The sequence below is a fragment of the Phasianus colchicus genome, chromosome 21 (assembly GCF_987193195.1).
Source record: "Phasianus colchicus chromosome 21, bPhaCol1.hap1.1, whole genome shotgun sequence".
In the NCBI taxonomy this organism is placed as follows: domain Eukaryota; kingdom Metazoa; phylum Chordata; class Aves; order Galliformes; family Phasianidae; genus Phasianus; species Phasianus colchicus.
In genome coordinates, this window is record NC_143456.1 from 7,163,085 (window position 1) to 7,184,525 (window position 21,441).

The following is a 21,441-nucleotide window of genomic DNA, read 5'->3' on the forward strand; positions in this document are numbered from 1 at the left end:
AGCCAAGAGACTATGTCACTGTTTGGACAGACCTCTTAGAGGAATTTAGTCATGACTATGAGTAACTAGCTGCCTCTGAAAATATCTGTTTGAGGCAGAGTTAAGTGATAATCAGAGGTCCCCTGATCCCAAGTTGAGAGGCCAGTGAATGCTATATTTGTGGAAGAGATCAGTTAAGTTCTGCTTAATGCAAGGCCCCTTACAACATTTGGCGTAGGCTGGGAGGATGTGCTGAGTGGGAGTACTTTCTCTTGGGGCAGGACTGAAGATCTTACAGAAAGAACTTCTAGGGCACGGCAGGCAGCAGGATGTGGTTTATGGATTTTGTTTTGTGTTAAATTGTTTTGCTGTTGAAAATTAAAACCATTCTTGGAAAAAAAAGCAAGAAAGTTCTGCTGCAGTTGAGGAATCTTACTGGGTGAGGTAGTCAGTGGAGGCTTGTGCTATGGATAGAGCTCTGCACACTGCTTCTTCCCAGCACTGGGGATGTTTTAGAATCTATGAATAGTAGATCCGGTATAACAGTAAAGGTAAAAGCTAACTTTCACACACATCCATGTCCTCTGAGAAGAATCACATCTCTCTCATTTTTTTTTTTCCCTCTACATGCTCTGGTGCTGTCAAAGATGATCAGTGGAAGTAGGACTCCACAGAAGTAATTGGTAAAATTCTTACTTGCTTCAGTAAAGTCCTATTTATTAATGTATGGGAAAGGGGTTTTGGGGCAGAGTGCAGTTAGTGGTTTGACATATGGTGCATATGTTGGCTGACTTATCCTCCTTCTCCTACTGAACTGTAATTTATCCTTCAGTTTGCATTTCTTTGCTATGTACAGTAGATAATATTCAGAATTTTTTTACTCTTCAGAATCTTTTTTTTTACTATTCAGAATTTGCTTTACTCTTCAATTTGCAATGAACTAGTTGTTGCACATGTAATTCGATGAATGGCAATAATCCTGCTTTAAGAAGTTGATTGCTTTCTATGATCAGTTCCATTTCTAAACAAAATAATATCTAGAAATAAAATGGTTACTTAAAAGCAAACAAAGCAAGAATAAAGCACACAAAATATTTCTGAATGAACTTAATCACTGAGGATGCTGCCCTTCTGCACAGCTTCTGCCTCAGAATGCAGCAGGCATCTCAAATTCAGAGGATTTTCTGCTGTATTTTTAACACCCTAAAGGTCTTCTGCAATTTTCACATTGCAACATTTATAATGAAGATGTGGAATCCTCATAATACTGTGTAATTATGCCCCATGTAATCACTTTTGCAGGGATTGTTTCTACAAGGGTGTGGATAACAATAAATTTGTTGGCACAAACCAAGTTCTCTGCAAGACAGGGAAGAGAAGACCTTCAAAAGCATATGTGAATGTTTACTTTTATAGACAAAAACACAAAACAAAACAGAGGTAATTCCTCAGAAAGGTGCAGAAAAGAGCCAGCTCAGCAGTAAGTTCAATCAGTCACAATTAGCATGGATGAGACATGTGGATGAGACAGCTTTCATGAACGCCAGTCATTGCAGGGTTGGGTATTCTCCTCTCAGGGAAAGCACGCACAGCACCAGCCTGCTGAGTGCAAGAGCCCTGCTGTTTTCCTACCACTGACATGATAAAATCATTGGTAAGCAGCAGCCTGTAGAGAAAATGTTTTCTGTGGGTGAAATTCTCAAAATCCTGTTTTCTCAGAAAACAAAAAGACACACATCTGTTTGATCGTATACATTTTTAATGCTTTTTCTAAGTCTTGTTCCCAAGAATATATAATGTCAGCAATGATGCTGGTACTCCAGCACTAGGCAGGCATGACACACTGGTGTCATACCCATCTCCACTGGCTAATGTCGTGCTGTGGGTAGGAAATGTGCTCCCAAAAGCTGATGCAGTTTGTGTAAATCTTTAAACATGTTTAAGCCCTCATATAACAGAAGGTTGTGTGCCTGGTTTTATCAGGCTAAAGCAACGTGCAAACATTTTGGCTTATGTTTGCAGCCTCTTTAAGTACATGGCAATAGCTTTGTTTAACCTGACGTGTTATCAGCACTGGGTTTACTGTCCATTTTAAGGAGGGAGGCACATGGCTCTGATAATATTTTTCCAGGCTTCTCCTGAGCAAAAGCTGGTGGTGATCAGTCATCTGAAGTAAAGGGACAGCACTATTTGAGGAGCTGGAGATATTTCCATGATCCTTATCTATTTTTGAGAAATCCTGCTCTTACAAAACCTTGTTGACTTTGAAGAATGGGCTAATCAAGTTAGAAATTGGCCTCTCCCTCCTCCACTCACAATTTCTTTGAGGCTGCTTGACTGTGGAAAATCTTTGACTGATCTTTTAATTAAAAGTGCTTTTTTATTTTTCTTTTTTTTTTTTTTAACCAAGTATTTGAAGCTCTTCCTGCTTTGAAGTGGGCAACTTTTTATAGATAAACATCTCATTATGTTATGAGATTTCTTCCTCTCTGTCCTTCTGTCTCATTCCTTGATGCATCTCATCCTGTGTTGATGGAGTTTTAATGATTTCAGCCTTGTTCCCAGTGTCGCTCTTCAAGACAGTGCTCTTTGGCTCCCTTCTTGCTCTGCTCGGCAGAGCTAAGGCTCTAGATGAGCTGTGGAAACTAAACACAGTTCTGGTCCCTACTCCCTCACTGCAGCAAGCTGGAAACAGCAATAAAACTGGGTTTATTATGTGGTCATCACATTTTAATAAACAAAAAGCAGTTGTAATAGCAGTGCAATGTGTACTGGTATTAAGTATTAAGCAAAGTATTAAGTATTATTCAAAATGTAAAGGCCTCTATTTGTTAAGTTCTGCCTTCTGTTTTGTACAAGAAGGAGGAACCCTTTTTCATATCTTAATTTTTGTTCCGTTCCTTCCCAGTCTATCTGGATTAGCAGGGTTTGAGAATTCGTGAGGAGAGAAATTATTTTGGCTCAGTCAGCCATGGCCTTTTGGCCAAGTGTGGGGCAGCATTCCTGAACTGGAGGATTCGGGTCATGGTTTCCTAATACAAAGCACTCAGCAGCAGCACTGACCAAAGGCATTTTCAGCTGCTTCATTCCTCTGTAGTGGCTTGCTGCTCCCTCAGTGGGATGAGCTCAAGTGTTTATGGGAATGACAGTGAATTAGATCAGGGTCTGTCTTTAACAAAGAAAGGTGAAGGAGAAGAAGCTTGTAGATAATTCTACAGCCAGTGTAATTCCCTGAGTCAGCTCTCAACCTGGCCTCCTGAGCAGTTAAATAGACTGAATTCTGCAAATGTTGATGTCAAGCATTTCCCTACTCACGATCACTTTTTGGTTATCCTTTGTGCATGCAGATGCATCAGTTGGGTCTTTGGTTCAGGTGATACACAGCATTGAAGTGTGTCTGGAAGTAGCAAGGTTCTGTTCGCTTCTCTTCCCTGTTGGATTCTTGGACCAGGAGGCCTTGAGCAACTATTCTTCTTTTGTGACCACCAGACACAGCTCAGATGTTAATGCACAGCTGTGACAGCCACTGTACATGCACTGTGTGCATAGGAATGTGTCTACTTGCTACTCAGCAATGACCATTACTAACTAAATTTACATGGTTTGTTTGTGTTTTAATTTCCTGTATTTCTTGAAACACTTAAAGCTGGTATTCTATCTGATTTAATTGCGTTTCCCAGAAATGGGGGAGTTTAGCTGTCATGTTACCACTGTTAATTCAGCAGTGCCTGAGTGACAGACTGCTGGGCTTCATTAGTAAGGAGGTAACTTTCTGAGCTGAAGACAATTCTCTACTGGTTTACAGACAAGAATAGAGGAATATCCTGGAATTCTTAATAGAACTAATAGTCATATGCAGTACAGGCATCTCATTCAGAAAATAGCTGGGTTTCTGTAAATTCCACCAGATTAATTTTGATACAATGCTATGTAAAACATTTTAGTCATCCTTTCTAGGAGGAGACAAGGGTTATAGTCAGCAGGTGACTGTGTTTTTGGCAGACCCACAGGTATTAACAGTTCCTAAATAAAGTAGACTTGAGTTTACAGGAGGACATGCCAGTGAGCATACATGTGATATAGAGTTTCTCTCAACATTTGCTAGACCATTTGCTTTGGTTATCTGTTTGTTATGCCAGGTTGCTGGGTACTCTTAAATACAACGCAGTCCAGTGGTAGATGGCAGTTACACTCCTTGTCTGCACCCAGATTGGCAGAGATGACAAACTTTGGTTAATTTGTGGGGTTTTGTTTACTTCATTTTAAAGGTAAACACTGTGGTATGCTCGTGTATGTCATGGTGCAAGAGGCTTATGGCACAGTGAAGGCTCAGGTACGAAATTGTATTATCTTCAAAATAGGCGTATCCAAGCTTGAGTTTTCATTTGAGACTTAACAAACCTCCAGAAAATCCAAGCAGATATCTGAAGGAATGGTCAGAGAAATTCTGCTTTGTATGGACATTGGTGTGTCTGTCAGGATTAAGAGATTTTAGCTACGGCTGTGGTTATTCAGAGAGGAATTCTATATGAACAGACCAACAGAGAGGAAAGGAAGTTCATATTGTAACCAGTCTTTAGTCTCTATTTAATGAAAGAGTGAAGGTGCTATTTGAACAGATGCTTCTATATAGTTAGTGTTAGATTATCAAAACCACCTTTGTTATTCTGCAGCCATCCCTTTGTCTCTTTTAAAGTGGGGTGGAGTCCAGGTGAACCTTCCCAAAGATTTGCTGACCTGCAAAGGTGTTGGCTCTATGACTAATGTTCTGCAAACAGACTCATTCAGGAGAACCACAACTGGCCAAGCCTAGATCTGCTTTGTTTGCTGTTGCATAAAGACTGGGTAACAGAGAGCATTGCCTTTCTGCAGGGAAGCTCTGAAAGAGATGGAAAACAACATATTCTTTTTGTTACTGAGGAATATCCAAAGGAGTGTCTAGCAGTGTGGTCACTCAGAACTGCTGACAGGCTAACCCATTCAGCTTGTTCCTTTGATCAAGCAGATCAAGCTGTAATTGTTTGTTGCTGTGCAATAGTGTCACTCTTTATCCTAATTTTTTACCTAGGTGGACCAGATGTTTTAAACATTTTGCTCTTGAATATGAAATTCTAAACAACTTAAGCAATTTTGAAAATAACAGTAGGTGATGATCTGTCTCTTGACACCATTCTCTGGAAATCTGGCCTTCTGCATCCAGTCTTGCTCTCATTTGAAGCTACAAGAAGCACTTAACAACTTATTCAGATCTTAAGTTGATTCCGTCACATGCATTCACTCAGTATTCATTATCAAACTGTCTTGCTGTCAGCATGCCCAAAGGATTTGGAATACAAACATTAAATAACATGGCAGACTAGTTACTATGGATAGGGATCTGTCTCTGTGCATATCTCCATGGAAGACTTTAGTCCACTAGAGGATTGCTGTTATGTCTGCCCTCCTTTATAGCAGTTACGCTTTTTGTCTTTCCACCCTGAAATGTATCAGTGTTTCCCTCCTGTGGAAACTGTTTCCTGTTAATTAGGAGATGGAAGATCTCTGGATAGCAGGGAAATTGTTTTTTTTTTTTGTTTGTTTGTTTTTTAACTTTTTCATTTTCTTTAAGCAAAGCAACGTAAGAACATGGAAAAATAGAGCATTTTAATTACGTAGACACCTGTGCAAAATTTCTCAATAAAAAGAGTACTTAAGAGTCAAATGTACACCAGTCATTCTTCTGTGCTGTATAGTCATCCTTTCCCAAAACACAGTTGTGGTTCACCCTTCACCAATCTCAGATAGGAGCAGTGGTGGAGAGAGGAAGGAGAAAGAAAATTGCAAAGTCACCTAGACTTTCCATTCAAATTTGAGCTCTTAATGGCTCATCTGCTTTTGGGAAAAGTCATATTGAGCACCAGGTTAATCAGGATCTTGTCAATTCAGAATAACATTTTCAAAAGGCAGCAGAATGGGTGGCTCATCTCCTTTCAATATGTACTACTTTATAGCAGGGAATCAACTGGGAATAAGATGGCTCTAAGGCAGTACTGTCTTATTTTGAGTTGCCAACCAATTAATTGCTATCAGTGATCTCATGAAGTTGTGTATTAATTCACTGCATTAAGTCACCGTTCATTTTGTGGTTGGAAGTTACCCAAGTGGTACTTGGGTACTGAAACAATTTTGAAAACGATGCATAAAAGCTGTTATTACCCATCTTGGAACATCAGCTTCTAAATCTGTTGTGAAATTATGACAGTTCAATTTGATGTCTAGCACCATGTCAGATGTCTTCAGACATCACAGCTGCTCTCTTGGTGCCTCTCTGGCAGAGTACATATCTCCCATAGGTGCTGTCAACTCTTTCAGGTCAGTGGGGGTATTTTAAAAGTACCTAAAGAGCATCCAAAGTGACACTAGACATCTATATTTTGGCTTCCTACATTGTGTCATAAATTGGGTGAGATTAAGGTATGTCTGTGGCCCATATTTGTCCAGTTTGGTTAAAAATAGTAGTAGAACACAGGCAAGAATGAACACACGTAATTACATGGTTGCATTACTGTTTGTTAACAATCTGCTGTGGATCCTCAGCAATCTTAGCAAACCCTGGATAGGTGCAAGCAATGCTGAGTTCAGGATCTACCTTGCAAGTCACAGTCAGAGGATAAGATGAAAGCCAAAGCTGATGAGTGGGACTGTTTCAGCTAAACCACGTGTAATAGAGCAAAGTAAAATGGTATGGGGACGTTTAATAACTCTTTTTATTTGCTGTGCAAACATGGGCTGTTAATAGTATTGTCTTAACTTAGCCATTCTAAATGCTCACAGCACATAGGATGATGTTTTTCCTCCAGGTTTCATGATAATCACTTTTCTGTCTGACAGACAGAAACCTGTGAGCTCTGTGTAGGAAAATTGATTAAAAAATCATAGTGCCTGGGAATAGAATTCCAGAGCAACAAAAGAAGCAGTCTTCTTTGTTGGCAGAGAGGCTATGAATTTAGCCCATAATTTCTTGCTTCTTTGTCCTTTATTTCTTTTTCCCTTTGAAGCCTTTTTGAGATGGGAGGGATGGCAAGGAAACACGCAAGACAGTGAAATTGTTTGTTTGTTGCAAGTGTGGGAGAAAGAATGAGAGAGACGTGAAATTGTTGAGCAGCAGATGATCATGAGAGTGCAGATTTGTCTGCAGGCAAGTCTGCCTTTTTCTGAAATACGACTTCTAACATTACAGAGTGCTGTGAATAGTTTTATTTCTTGTTTTGCTGCCCTTGCAATTCGAATAAGGTATCCATTGTTCTAAAAAATCACACCCAAAAATGTGTCTGTCTTCATGGTTTAGGTTTACATGACTGAAGTGCTTTCTGAAATGAATCAGTGACCAGCATGCTTAAATTACATAGATGAATTCTATTCCTACTCAAGCTATGGAAACATGAATTATTAACGTGGATTTTTAAACATGCTAGAGAAGAAACTGCATGCTTGTATTGTTGTTAGTTTAAGAGTTGTCAGGATTGCAATTTGGGAAGAACTTACAAATGGAACTTTCCATGTTAATTTAACCTTGGAAGAACTGAAGTCCATGGCATTAATCTTTGGGTTATTAGAATGTTGACAGAGGGGAGGATTAAGAAAAGGGCAGGTTGTGGGACACGAATGACACAAAGACCAGAGGAAAAATAGTCTTGTAGTGACTCCAGTTCTAAAAAATAGACTCAGTAGAGAAATCAGAACTTACTGCAAGGTGATTCTGTGGTCAAATGAAATCAGTTCCCGAAAGAGATGCTTCCTCTGCACTGGGATTGGAGAAGCAAGTATTTGAACCAGTTCTACTTAAGAATCAAGTAAAATAAATGTAAGTTCAAGGCTTTACTGAAGAGGCAGTGATATGTTATCTTAGAGCATACAAAACTTGAGGATTGACAGTCTCGATGGAATCTTCATTCCTAAACGTCACATATGATCCCTCTGTGCCTATGGTAAAATGTTTGCCACCTCCCCTGCCTTGCTATGCTAGTGCTGTAACTGTGTTAGCTCTCTTGCAGGAATTTGACTTCTGAACAGCAGTGTGTTCCACCTTCTGGGTTAGGAACTGATTCTCTCCATTCTCTCCTTGTTATGGCTGCCCTTATGGGAGCTGATGCAACAGGTGCTGGGAGCTTAGATCCGATATAGATCAGAGGCATTCTGTGGAAAAATTAAAGAGCAATCCTGATCCTTCCTTCTGTGGAATACAATGTAGTTGTGCTGCAAATGGGATTAAAATGGCTAAAGATCATCATGAGGGGTCAACTTTTATCTCATTAAAGTTCCACTTTGTTTCTGACGCCAGCTGAAAGGCTGTGAGTGTTCCCTGGTGAGCAGTAAGGCAGCACAGCAGGCTGTGAGCCAGCAGCTCTGGGGGCCTAATCCTTACTGATGTAGCATGACCTTGGGCAAGGCGTTCCTGTGCATCTCTCTTTTGTAATCTAGAGGTCGCAATTGTATTTATCTGTAGATTTGAGCATTAAATTGTTGTTAATTTTAAGGTATTTTGAAGATTAGAGGTACTATGCAACTTTAATCCCTTGTGCCTGGATACTAAGTAGGCAGATCCTGAAAATGGAGGAGTTCAGTGCTCCTCCTGGGCACCAAAGTGAGAAATGTGACAGTAAGGTGACTCCAGTTTGTCCAAAACTGGTTTTCAGGAAATAACTCCCAGTGGATTATTTGGGGATAATTCCTAGCTCCTCTGATATGGAGGAACACAAGCTGAGCCCATTGGCAAGCTGGGTGCTGTGCTGGGGAATAGGTTAAGCATGGTGCAAAGGGAAGTACATGGAACTGTACTGTAGATTGGAGGTGATGGATGTAGGCATGAGTTGGGTGTACAAAGCAGTGGTATGGAGCTGTGCTCAAATTTGTCAAGAGAATAGTTGAGCTAACAGGGCAGGCAGGGTAGATAAATGGTGGAAATGCGAATGAGATACCATAGCACCATTTGAACAAACAGAAAGATATGTAAGGGTTTGGGATTTTTTTCTAGATTGTCACCCTTGAGATGCAGGACTGAATTCTTTCTTGTTTGTTTATATTGTTTGTTTTTTTCCTGCTCAAAGCTCTCCCTTGAAAGTGCAGTTCCATGAGATGCCAACCACTTTAAAATCAAAACATAAGCAACAACAAAAAAAGTAGTAGTATTAATCAGCTCTAAAACAGGGTCTGCAGCTTGACAGCATGCTCTGTCTGGAATCTCCTTAAGACCTTAACTGGTATGGGATGTAGAGCTGATGGTCACCAGGGAGACTGTGCAGCTCTAAGTACAGTTCCTGCATAGTGGGTGCCTCGGGCACTGTGGCTGGCAGTTCCATTTATAACTACACTGCTCAATTTCAAGGTCGTTCAAGGGGGGGTTGCCCATAAAATAGACTTGATATCCATGCTTATGTTTGTTTTGGTGCTTTCTGTTCAGCTTATGCCTTGAGAGGTGCCTCTTTTCTATGTTCTCTTTGGTTTTTTAGTACTTTGTGGAGCTGTTTCCTGGAGAAAGGAAAATACAGAAACACTCGTATATCAAGAAAAAACACACAGGTTAATTAGTGGTTCTTGATAGATTGCAAATGCTTTATGATTTATGATGGAACAGGTCAGCAGAGTATGGACTCTTACAAAACATGTGGGGCAAGCTGAGTAAGCTTGATGGCTGGGACTGGTTGGCAGCCTGGTGAAGTACAGATAATCCCTGTTAAGTATGCTTGATAGTTGTCCTTATATATATATCTTCCATTGCTCAGGATCATGTTGCAATTGTAAGCAGGTGGCAATTAGAAGCATGCTGGCATTGCTACCAGAGCTGCTACATTTCTCTCAGGGAAAAGGGGTTTTTCTCATAGTGCTGCAGAATTTGTATCAGTGTGCAGCAGCATTTTCTTGTTGTAGTGTGTGTTACACTGCCTAGTCAATGCTACCCACTGCTTATATAACACTCCCCTGTCATGTGCTGACCAGATGACAGTCATGCAGACAGGCATAAGCCTCAGCATTGCAAGAAACAGATGAGTTATTTGGGGCACTTTGTCATAAAATTGCATTATAACAGTAGGAAAACCTTTTGGATTGAATAAAAGAGTAGAATGTAATGGAAGGCTTTCAAAGCATACCTTCCTTAGATTCCATCGAGAAACGTTTCTGGCCATGTGCAATGTATGCTGTACATCTTTAATCTGCAGTATGGCTATAGCTCATCTGAGTACTGCTTCTCTACTTGGGACTCCTGTACAAATGTCTGCTCAAGGGATGGATGCTCTCTGCTGTACTCCTGTGAATCTCCAAGTGAACCTCTGCTTCTGTGCTGAGCTGATGCTTCTCTGCTGGAAGCAACACATCACATCAGTCCGTTCATTTCCCCTCTCATCCTTCATCTTACAGCATTAGCTGCATCAATACTAAAAGCTTTGTGTGGCAAGCTCACTATGAGTACATTTTACAGATGCCACGTTGTGGCAGTTGGGAGCCCATGAGTTTGGAAACAAGACGAGCAGTGAGGCCAGGGCCTTCAGACCCCCTCCCAAATGAAGGAGTTTTCTGGCCAGGGGCAGCAGCAGCCACCATTTGAGTCACAGCAGCAAACTCCTCTTTCTGCCTGTGCTGCACTTCTTGCTGGGGAGCGCGGTGCTGCCTGGATCCTTCATCTCCTGCAGATGCAGATGGCTAAATGAAGCTGTGTGGGCTGCTGGCTCTCCAGCCAGCCTGTCCCTGCTATCTCTTCCCATAAACACTGAACCCTTTGTCTCCGGCCTTATCGTGCCCCTGCCATCACAGAGCCCTTTCTGTGCTCTCCTCCCAGCACAGCCACTGTGTTCAGGGGTCTTTTCTTCAGCTGCTCTTTGTCTCTGGGTGTTTATTGTGCCTGCTGCAGAGTGTGTTTGTTGGGAAAGAGGAGGAGGGGCTCCTGTTTGTGTGGGTTTTATAAACCCAGTGCAGTCTTAAAAGAGATGCTGAGCAAACTGGGTGGTGGTAATATTAACCCCTACTTTACTGACTGCAAAACTGTGATAAGGTTTCCTCAGTGGGTGGAAAATATTTTGGGAGGCTTACAGAGTTGTATTGCTGTGGGAGGCAGTAGGCGTGCAGTGTTGTAGCAGGGGGTCTGCTCCCTTTTTGGTCTCAACAGACCTTTGATTTTCTGTGAATTTTGCACATGTACGTCAGCAAAGTGAGCCTTCCAAATGTGGGGAGATGGAGCTGATTGTAGTATTTATGCCCAGAGTGCTTCTGGAACTTGTTTTTACTGCAAACACTGGATTGGTAGCCTCTCCTGTTTGCTTAACTGATTTGTGCATCCTGTCTATGTTGCTGCATCAGGCAGTATCTCTTTGTTGTACCATGTTCCAAAACTTTCTGACTCTGTACTTTAAGGATTTCCTTTTGAGGAAGGTCCTGAAAACAGAAACTTGAACATACTTCTTTTCTTTAATCAGTTAGTTAATACTTTCAAGGTTAGAATGGCTGTTATTGTTTATTCAGTACCTGTGATACCATATTCATTATTCAAGTCTTCTAGAATATCAGTTGCTCAGAACTTTTCCCTTGTAATCACATAATGCTTTGTTACTAGGTTTAACGTAATGATACTAAATAACATTAAAAAGGAAAAGCATCAATTTTCTAACCTCTTCTTGTTCTTCCATGATAATGGAGAATGGAATTTATAACATGAAAAGTCTTTTGTTCAGCTCTGAGAAACTGCTGCACTACCACTGTTGGAGACAGTTTTCTATTTGAGACTTCATATCACTGCAAGTACAGTCAGAATAAGGGTTTCCAGGTTTTCTCATGATTCTGTCCTGCATAAATTGAGTGTAATGCAGATACATTAATTTAATGTGTGATAACATAGTTGTGTGACTAGAAAATAATGTATTTTATAATCAAGGATCATGTTTTTTCCTACGTTATTGAAACTTCTGCCAGAAATTAATAGATTAAACTTGTCTTTTCACAAGGTGTGTCATAAAGAATGTTTTCATTTTCAAATAATTAGCATCCTGGTATTGGGAGGGTTGCAGTTTGTGTATCACAGCATCTGCATGCTATATTATTACATTGGGAAGAACTTCAGCAGATTGTGTTCCCTTTGCAGGAGGTAGCAGGGGAGGAAATGCAAAACAGTACAAGCCTTCGTGAAACATGAATCCACACTCATCATGACTAAACCTATTCAAACATTCAGGTGTTTTTTTCCAAGACTGCTGTAGTGTTGTCGTCGTGTGATTTGTTTTCATGAACTCAATTTGCCTCATCTTTTTGTTTTCAAGGAACAGTTTCAACTGCAAAGCGCACAGGGATTCCAGCCCCCCGAGAAATATCATCCTCTGTATCAAGGGAGAGAGCTGTACTGCGTGGCCAAGCCAATACGAGGAAAACTCAGCCCAGCCCCACCTCTTCTGGTACACCGACTCCTACCAAACATGTGCGCCCCACTAGCAAGTCCAAGCAAGAGAGTGAAACTGGTGACAAGGCTGTTTTGGAATCTCAGGTTAAAGAACTCCTGGCAGAAGCAAAGACAAAAGATTCTGAAATAACCAAACTCCGTTGTGAACTGAAGAAATGCAAAGAGAAAGGGTCACTTAATCCTGAAGGGATGGGTGCTTCAGACCAAAATGTAGAAACCTTGTCACCTGTTGACATAGATCCACTGATACGGACCCTTCAGGAAAAGAACAGGACTTTTCAAAAAGAGCTTGCTAGCCTGGGGGAAGAAAATCGTGTTTTGAAAGAGAAATTGCTTTATCTAGAGAACTCTCCTCTGTCAGACACAACAACAAGCAGTGGCGGTGACAGCAGCCTCCCTACCCCAACTACACAAGAATCCAGCTTTGGAAGTCCATCAAAAAATGTACTGAGAGGTGAAACAGTTGAGCACAGGCAGCGAGTGAATGGGGGCACGCTGCGCAATTCCGCCTCTTCCAGCAGCGATGTAACTAAAGCTTCCTTGTCACCTGATGCGTCTGATTTTGAACATATAGCAGATATACCTTCCAGGCCAGCATCCTCCAACAGCAACCACTTCAAAGGCTCCAAATGTTCCACTACAGGAAGTTCTCCAAACAATATTAGTGACCTTTCTGTTGCATCTCTTACGGAGAAAATACAAAAAATGGAGGAGAATCACCATAGCACAGCAGAAGAATTACAAGCCACTCTGCAGGAGCTGTCTGATCAGCAACAAATGGTGCAGGAACTGACAGCAGAAAATGAGAAGCTGGTGGAAGAGAAAGCTCTCCTGGAGACTTCTTTTCGCCAACATAGAGATAGAGCAGAACAGCTGGGTCAAGAAAATGAAAAGCTAATGACTCTCCTCCAAGAGCGATCCAAGAGTGAAGAAAGCAGAGCTCAGGAGGGAAAAGTCCTTGAACTGGAACAGAAGTGTGCAGAAGTTCTTGAAAAAGCACAATTTGAAAGAGAGAAATTGCTCAACATTCAGCAACAATTAACCAGCAGCCTACGAAGCTTGGAAAGGGAGCATCAAGATGCCCAGCAAGTAATTAAAGGCCTGAGAGATGAAAATGAAAAACTGCTTAAACTTCTAGAAGTGGAACAGCAGAGCAACAGCACAGTGACAAAAACTCTGGAGGACTGCAAAATTGCGTTGGAAGGTCTAAAAATTGAGAATGGATCTCTAAAAACGCAGCTGGAGAGTGAGAAACAAAAGGCTGCAGAAATCAATGCCATGGGATGCACTACTGACAACTCTGAGGTGCAAGAGCTGCTGAAAGTAGCCCATGCAGAAAAGGATCAGCTGGAAGCATCTTGCACTGAACTTAAGCAAGAGCTGCTGAAGGCAAACAGTGAACTGAAGCATGTTCAGGGTCTCCTATCTAAGGTAAGGCAGTAGCAGCTGTACAATGTAACAGTTGTTTATCTGTCTTTTTCCATAAATAAGCAATTGTTGGTCTGTGAATTGCTATTGATCAGCTGATTTCAGTACTAATTATTTCAATTGCATTCATTACTGTTGAATGGAAGCTGGGATGATTACAGTATTTTCTATTTCTTTTGCTATGTGCGTGTTTTTCCAGGAATAACTGTTAGCAAAACTGGGCTTACAAGTTCAAAATTTATTTCATGTATAGTATCTTCTGCAGAATATTGCAGAATTTTAGGTGAACAGAAATATACTTACCAAATTGAAGCAAAAGAACAGGTTAATAAAAATGTACTTTGACATTATGTCAACAAATATTAGTGAAAGTTACTTTGTAGTCTGGGTAGAGAGAAGGACCTAAGTAATTATCAGCAAATATTAAATTTCCGATAAATGATAAAGGACCAGCTAATAAGTAGTGAATTATAGATGTCACTGAGCACAAAAACACAGGAGCATGAGTTAATACTCAAAGTTGATACTTACAGTGACAATGTACAGTCAAGCTCCAGATGAGATTATTTTGGTAAAACTTAAGGTATTGTTACAATACTGAAAAGTACTCTGTTTGGAGATAGGTAAAGTAATGGCAAAAAATAAATATATTTTGGAACAGATTTCTCTGTCATTTGGTGGCTTGTAGTTTTGCTCCAAGCAAGCTTAAGTCAATCGTTGGTTCTATTTTCTGTCTGATCCTGGGTGTTCCAAAGAGAGTTGCAATGCAGGGTGTCACAGAACAAGCATTAATATAGTGCCAGCCAGTGATTAATGTCCCATCACTGCAGAACGAGTGATAAGCAATGTGTGCAGCCTTTCCTGTATGGGGAAGAGGTCATGGGAAGAACTGTAGAGTTGGCTAGCTGCAGAGGAAGACAGCATTGCCAAAAAGCACCTCAATGGTTTGTGTGTTTTAGAAAATCCAGGTGTCCTTTCAGCTTAAATAGGTGACCACAGCAAACAGGGTTGCAGAGGAAGTTCCCTAGTGTTTCTGAGTGCTTGCTAGTGCTGGAGTGTGTGAAGAATAAATGAGAAACTGCTGAGTTCTCAGACTCTGCTCTGAACTTTTATTGCTTGGTTTTGAAACCACAGATTTCCTCCTTTTTACTCTTCCCTTGAATTAAGCTGTTTTGAATCAATGGTTATTTGTCACACCCAAGCAAGACCACAGGCTTCTGTAAGGCTGCCCTTCAGTCAGCCTGTGCCAATGCTGCTTGCTGAGTTGGCAGCCTACATCTTGCTTTTGCATAGGTTGTTCATACTCAGAGGTCTCCCCCAACCCTGGAAGCATTGATCTGTGGGCCTGAGCCAACAAACTGAAGTACAGCATATTCCCCCTTCAGTAATTCCAGCTGTCCTATATCCAGAAAATATACTTATCTGTAGTAGCTAGCCTTCCCACATGTGTTTCACAATCCATCAGAAATGTGTGTGGTAAAAGCAGCAGAATTGTTAATATGGACAAACTGATTACTCTCATCCCTAAGGCTGCTCTATCATTCTCATAATATAATACATGATTAGATTTGGAGCTTTCCAGAAATACCATTCTTCCGTTCATTACCTGCAGAGAGTGGTTTGGAATAACAGTTACCCAATAGAAAACTTCATTTCCTTCCTAGTATCTTCTTTTGTTATCTTTATGTCTGGGGAGGAACACTGACATTCATAGCTTGTGTATGTTTCTTGAAACTGTCTCGTTAGTGTTGAAACTCAGTTTCCACAAAGCAGGTTCAATTCTTAAGTTCATGACATCGTAAAATATCTAACAAGTTATATCCTTAAGAAATAAGGACAGTCAAGCAGTTTTCTTTCCTTATTTCTAGGCTGAGAATGAGTGTGGTCAGCTGAAGGAGGTGTGTGAGCGGCAGGCTGAGCAACTGAGCAGAACCAGCCAGAAGCTGCAGGAAAAAACATCAGAGAATGAAGCAGATATAAAGAACCTAAAGGAGACAATTTTCGAGTTGGAGGACCAGGTGGAACAACATCGTGCTATCAAACTTCACAACAACCAGATCATCAGTGACTTAGAAAGTAGGTGGAGCTGAAAAAAGGGTTTAAGTGAACTTATTCTGGAGGCTCAGATGTGGCCAGAACCAGGAGGAGGAGGCAGCATGTCCTGATGTGTGACAAGAGCCTCACTTCAGAATTATTTGTATTTCAACCAATCCTTTCTGTTTGTGTGCAAGTCACTGTTTTAACAGTTAGCGCTATGGAAATAATATTACAGACATTTTCCAAACTTACTGTTTAGCGACAGATGTATCACCCGTTCCAGAACCTGCAGTTACTGGCCTTTTGAGGAGCCTTCGGATAAAACTGCTGGTAGGAACTGGGAAGTCGAGTTTGCTGCTGTTGTGTGGGAGAGGAGCTGCCACCTGGTGGAATGAGTTGCTCATTTCACTTACCAGTATTAAACTATTTCCTGACTGTGCATACTGACAAGTGATCCTGCACTTGCAGTTCTGTTAATTTAAAAGCCTGCTTTAGTATCACAAAATAATGAACTGCTTTGGAGATATTTGAATAAAAAATCTGTTGTTGATTCTATTCCTGATCCACTCACAGAGTATCTTAATTTCCATTTAATCTCTGTTAGTGACGCAAAATCAGAGGCAAAATCAAATAGGCTTTTCTTTTTTTTAAACTGTTTCTAGGTAAAACTATGAAGCTGGAAGAGCAAAAACAAGATATAGAGAAGCAGCTGAAGACTCTGACTAAGCAAATGAAGGTAAGGCTCAGATGCCACGAAAAGCTAGGCTGAACTTTTATTGTAATACTGGATTTCATTTAGGCATTGCAATTTTTAGAGCATTTATAGAAAGTTCATCTTCCTCTCATTCTCTGTTCCTTGTTTATAGCTGATTCTTTGCCAGTGAGGTAAACTATAATCTTTGCAAATTACTTCTAATTTTTCTACCAGTGAACTTCTAACTTCTACTACTTGTCCAAAGTAGTTTGGAGCATGTTCCTGCTTCCTGAACCATCAGCAGCAGTGAGCTCTTTTCAGCAACAATCCTTGTAGTAGTATCACAATTCTGAATGATCAACAGCTATAGGAAGGACTTTGATTCTACTTTTTGAATTGGAATGTGGAGCTTAGGGTCAGTTGTCAACTTCTTTGGCAATCTAGTCAAAACTGTAAAGACACTAGTATTAAGTTTGACCTCAACATCTTGAAATTGTGCTGAAATCCTGTTCTCTTTTGATCACTGAAAGAGAGGTCAATAATTAAGTGCTTAAGTGGCATTTTTACAGCAGTTTGTGGTTGTAATTATTCTTTCTAGGAGGATACAGAAGAATGGAAGCGTTTTCAAGCTGATCTACAGACTGCAGTGGTTGTAGCCAATGATATCAAGTGTGAAGCCCAGCAGGAGCTCCGTGTGGTAAAGAGAAAGCTTCAGGAGGAAGAGGAGAAGAGTGCCAGGCTGCAGAAGGAGCTTGATGAAGTGAAGGGCAACAACAGGTCGGTTACTTACAAAGGCCAAGATCTGATCTCTGTGACTGCTAACATGCATGCAAACAGTGCTTTGTCAATAACTATTCATTGGCTTGGATGTGTATGTTGTCTGTTTTTAACTCTTCTGATAGATTTTGTTGTCTTTTATTCTAAGATGTTCTGTTCTTTTCTCTTTTTTGATAATCTAGTTCTGTCACCTAGGCCTTGAAGGTTGTAATAAGCAAATATGAAGTAATAACAATTGCCAATATCCTTTCTTAACTTTATTCTCTCTACTGTATTCCACTGTTTTATTGCCTTCGTAACTCTGCACATCTGCATTAAACCATCTGTGAAAAGCTTGTCTGGCTACATATGGGACATCCAGAAGAGAACTTCTGAAGTGAGGATTAGCTGAACTCTTTGTTCTGCAAGTCTGATACATGCTGATTAAATGAATAATGCAAGTACTAGGATTCTTCACCTCCTGTCCTTAAGTCAAAATCTGTTGTGTGGTTAAATGAGCTGGACTGTGGCCTGGTTTAACATCCTAGAAGTGATTTTTGTTGTGCAGCAGACCCTCTTGAAAATCAGTGTCTGTAGTCTGTGGTTGGGCAGGGAGCAGTAAATATGAGCTATTTAGAGAAATACCCAGCATGGTGAGGTTCCATGGAAGCATGGTAAGATCAAGTGACTTTACAATTGAAATTGGAATCAGCATAACTGCCTTACAGTGTGGCTTTTATGCCATGCAGGATGCTTTATTTATGACATTTTATTCCAGAAGTCATACTACAATTGAAGTACTAAATAATATAGGATGGAAAACAAAATGTATGTTATGAGGGGCAACTAAAATTTATAAAGGAGGCAATGCTGTACTTCTTTTTTATTGCATCGGCACAAGCAGAATTAGAGCTACAGGAATGAAAATTTGTACAAGGGAAATGATGAAAAACAACACACACAGTGATGCTGCTTACCATCAATATGCTAAATGAGCTCTGCTCCTCTACATTTTTCCAGTTAATCTCTCTGCTGCCAGGTTCAAGACCATTATTAGAATAGCCACAGGAACACAGAAAACACTCTCCTTTCTTTCAGGTAGAATAACAGTCCAGATTAACACTGGTTGCATTTATTCACTATTTTCCATTCAGGAGCTTCCACAGCAGCTGTACAGTAGATAGGTGTACAAAGATGGGAAGACTTTTGTGAGGTATATGGTTCAGAATTGATGGATAGAACAGAAATCCATTTTTGTCAGGAGAAGAAAATGTGTTTAACTTCCAATTTTGTTATTGGTGTGTCCAATAAAGAAAAACTATTAGGTGCAGTGCATTAAGACAGAGTGATTACCAGACAGTACTTAAATTCTAAGCTCTGTTTTTATTCTTAATTTATTCTTAATCAAATTTCTCATGTGGAATAGGGCAATGTTCATCTGTACATAAAATATCAATTTTCAGACATTAATCCATATGAAGATGTATTTAGTATTCAAACTGAATAGAAGATGACCTGCTAATTTGCAAACTGGGCTTTTTATCTTACATGTATAGGGAACTTGCCTGCATTGTTGGTTCTTTGGCATAAGAAGCCTGAGCTGAAAATACTAATTTTGAAATTAGACCATGGAAATGTATACATACGTAGCTTCAGAAGAAGGCATTCAGACTTGTATTTGAGTCAGTTTTGGCATTTGTCTCGCTTTTTCTCATACGTACAGAAAGATATGTCTGTCTTTTGCATTGCCTTGGTTGTCTGTATAGCTTGCTTTGAGTATTACTTTGGTCTTGGAGCCAGACATGCTGTCTGCGGTGGATAATGTATTTTCTCTTTCACAGGCAGGTGTTGAGATTTTGCATCTGTTAATTTAGGTTTAACAAACTTGACTGTGGATATCAGTGTCCATGCAGAGAGTACTCAGGCAAAGTTTCAGTACTGAGTGGTATAGAGAAATTAATGAAGTCTATATAAGTCATTACTCAACTCATTGATCAGCAGAAAAGCAGTGAAATTATAAAACTGACCTATAAAACAAAGCCTTGACGTTGCCAAGAGCAAGTCCTACACTTCCCTACACGGTTGTTTTTGGATTCCTGAGGTTGCTGTGTTACCTAGCACCTCAACTTCTTTTATGTGGAAAGATCTGGGACATTCTCCTCATTTCTGTTAGTGATCATTTCACAAATGCTATTACTCAGAATCAGCAGTAGATTCTGGTGCCCGTGGTGATTTTAAATGCATGCTCAGCACTGGTGAAAACAGTTTGTAGCACAACACCTTAACACATTATGTAAAGTGTCCCTCCTATTTGTTAATTCTGAGCAGCTGTGCACTCAGCTGAATGTCTGAGAAAGTTTCCTGTCTGATTTTTGAACTCCAATTGTAAATGTACCTAGTTGTTGCTGCTCAAAGGTTTTTTGGCAAAACCTCATCCATCTCTTGAGGGTCAGTAGACTCCACTCATAAATTGATCTTGAAGCCAGTTTTCTCCTACAACATCCTGCCATTTTAATGTTTGTCTGTGGCTGCCTGAATTCCTGCCTCCAACACTGATTTCACCATTACATTCTTCTAATCAGACAAAAAGTCACTTTTGGTTCAGGAACAGCCAAAGAACTTGCAGAAAAAATCCTGATGAGGTCATCAGAGTTCATCTGAACGAAGGTAAGAGCCTCCCAAAGGCGACTTTAACACAGATTAAATGTCTAATTCTATGACTAAGAATGCTGGGGGGAGGTTGGTCCACCATCGAACAAGTGGAACAAAGAAGAGAGATGTTCACTTGTCCCAAATTACTGATTAAAACCTACAAATTGATTATCACATTTCAAACAGACTTATGATACTTTACATTGTAATTAATGCTATTTCTCTGCAGTTATATGCAGAAGTTTACCATCCACTGTTGTGTAACTTTTCTCAGACATGGTAGACATTGAGATAACAGTCTCCATCCTTGGAGGTTTTCAAGACCAGACTGGATAAGGCCCTGGGTAACCTGGTCTGACCTCATAGCTGATTCTGCTTTGAACAGGCAGTTGGAAAAGGTCCCTTTCAGCCTAAATTATTCTGTCATCCTGTAGCAAGTCTCATCTTTTCAAAAAACTCACCTTCGAAATAAACTTACATTTTGTAGCTATTTTAGGATCAAATATTTAACTGGAGATAAAGTACTATATTGGGTTTGTAACACAACAAACACATTGGCTGCTGAGTGCATCCAAATTTTGAGTGGCCCTTTATGGCTTCGTGCATATGCATTTTGGAGCCTTTCTAGCAATACAGTGTTTAGCAACAGAGAAAGTTTATAGGTGTGCCTTTGACTCTTTCCCTCCCTTTTCTTCACAAAATTATGTTGGAACTATAATATTAAGTACCTTAAATCAAGAGCATGGTGGGAAAATAGTTGGGCTGGGAGCAGTGTTCAGAAGACAGAGAAATTATAGCTGGAATTAAATGAGCCACTTCCTATAATAATAATAATAATAATAAAATCTAACCAAGTCCTCAAAAGAAGGCCTGAAATGAAGCTTGTGATGTATCCCACTAATTTGCTTCTGTTCTTCCTCCTAAAGTCTCAAATGCTGCAGCATGGCAGTGTTACATGCTTTTTCTCCTGGAAATAAGCTTGTACTCTATGTGTATTAAACCCTTATGTCAGTCTTTATGTGCTGATGTGCTGCTCATTTGTGCCTGTGTTTTGCAGCTGTTCTGTCTTTTAGAGGTTTGATAGTTCATTCTGCTCTCACTTTAAGAAAGCACAGTAGGATTTTAGAGCAGGGTTCTTGAAGTATTGTTTGCTCTAATCAACTGATTAGTTGATTAGCTCTTTAGAGTTTTTGGTACCAACTGAGATTGCCTTGGGCCCTTCAGTGGAAGGACCCTGACTAAACTTGGATTGAGGGTAGTGCATTTCTAATTACTTGAGCAGGTTCACATACCCATTTTGAATGAATAGCCCTAACTGAATATAGGCAAAGAAAGCCAGGTATGCAACCACCCTTGTCCTTTGAAACTTGTTCCTTGGCTCTAAGTACTTTATTCTTTCCTATCTGAGCAATGCAGATTTACATTATTGATGGTTGCTCATTGTGTCCCAAAGCAGAGTTAGTGGAGTGTTAAG

The 21,441-nt window shown here is 40.3% G+C and overlaps 1 protein-coding gene across 7 annotated transcripts in view; it reads left to right on the forward strand.

The window, feature by feature from the left end:
• SPECC1 (sperm antigen with calponin homology and coiled-coil domains 1) overlaps positions 1-21,441 on the forward strand; it is an 83,208-nt gene that overhangs the window by 33,496 nt on the left and 28,271 nt on the right. For 5 of the 7 annotated variants that reach the window (XM_031591610.2, XM_031591611.2, XM_031591612.2 and 2 more), the window contains 4 exons: positions 12,264-13,831; positions 15,697-15,904; positions 16,528-16,601; positions 17,158-17,336. In XM_031591610.2, the coding sequence (XP_031447470.2) occupies positions 12,264-13,831; positions 15,697-15,904; positions 16,528-16,601; positions 17,158-17,336 (2,029 nt within the window). The remainder of the gene's footprint in view (positions 1-12,263; positions 13,832-15,696; positions 15,905-16,527; positions 16,602-17,157; positions 17,337-21,441) is intronic. The other 2 variants (XM_090122401.1, XM_090122403.1) reach the window with 1 other exon arrangement.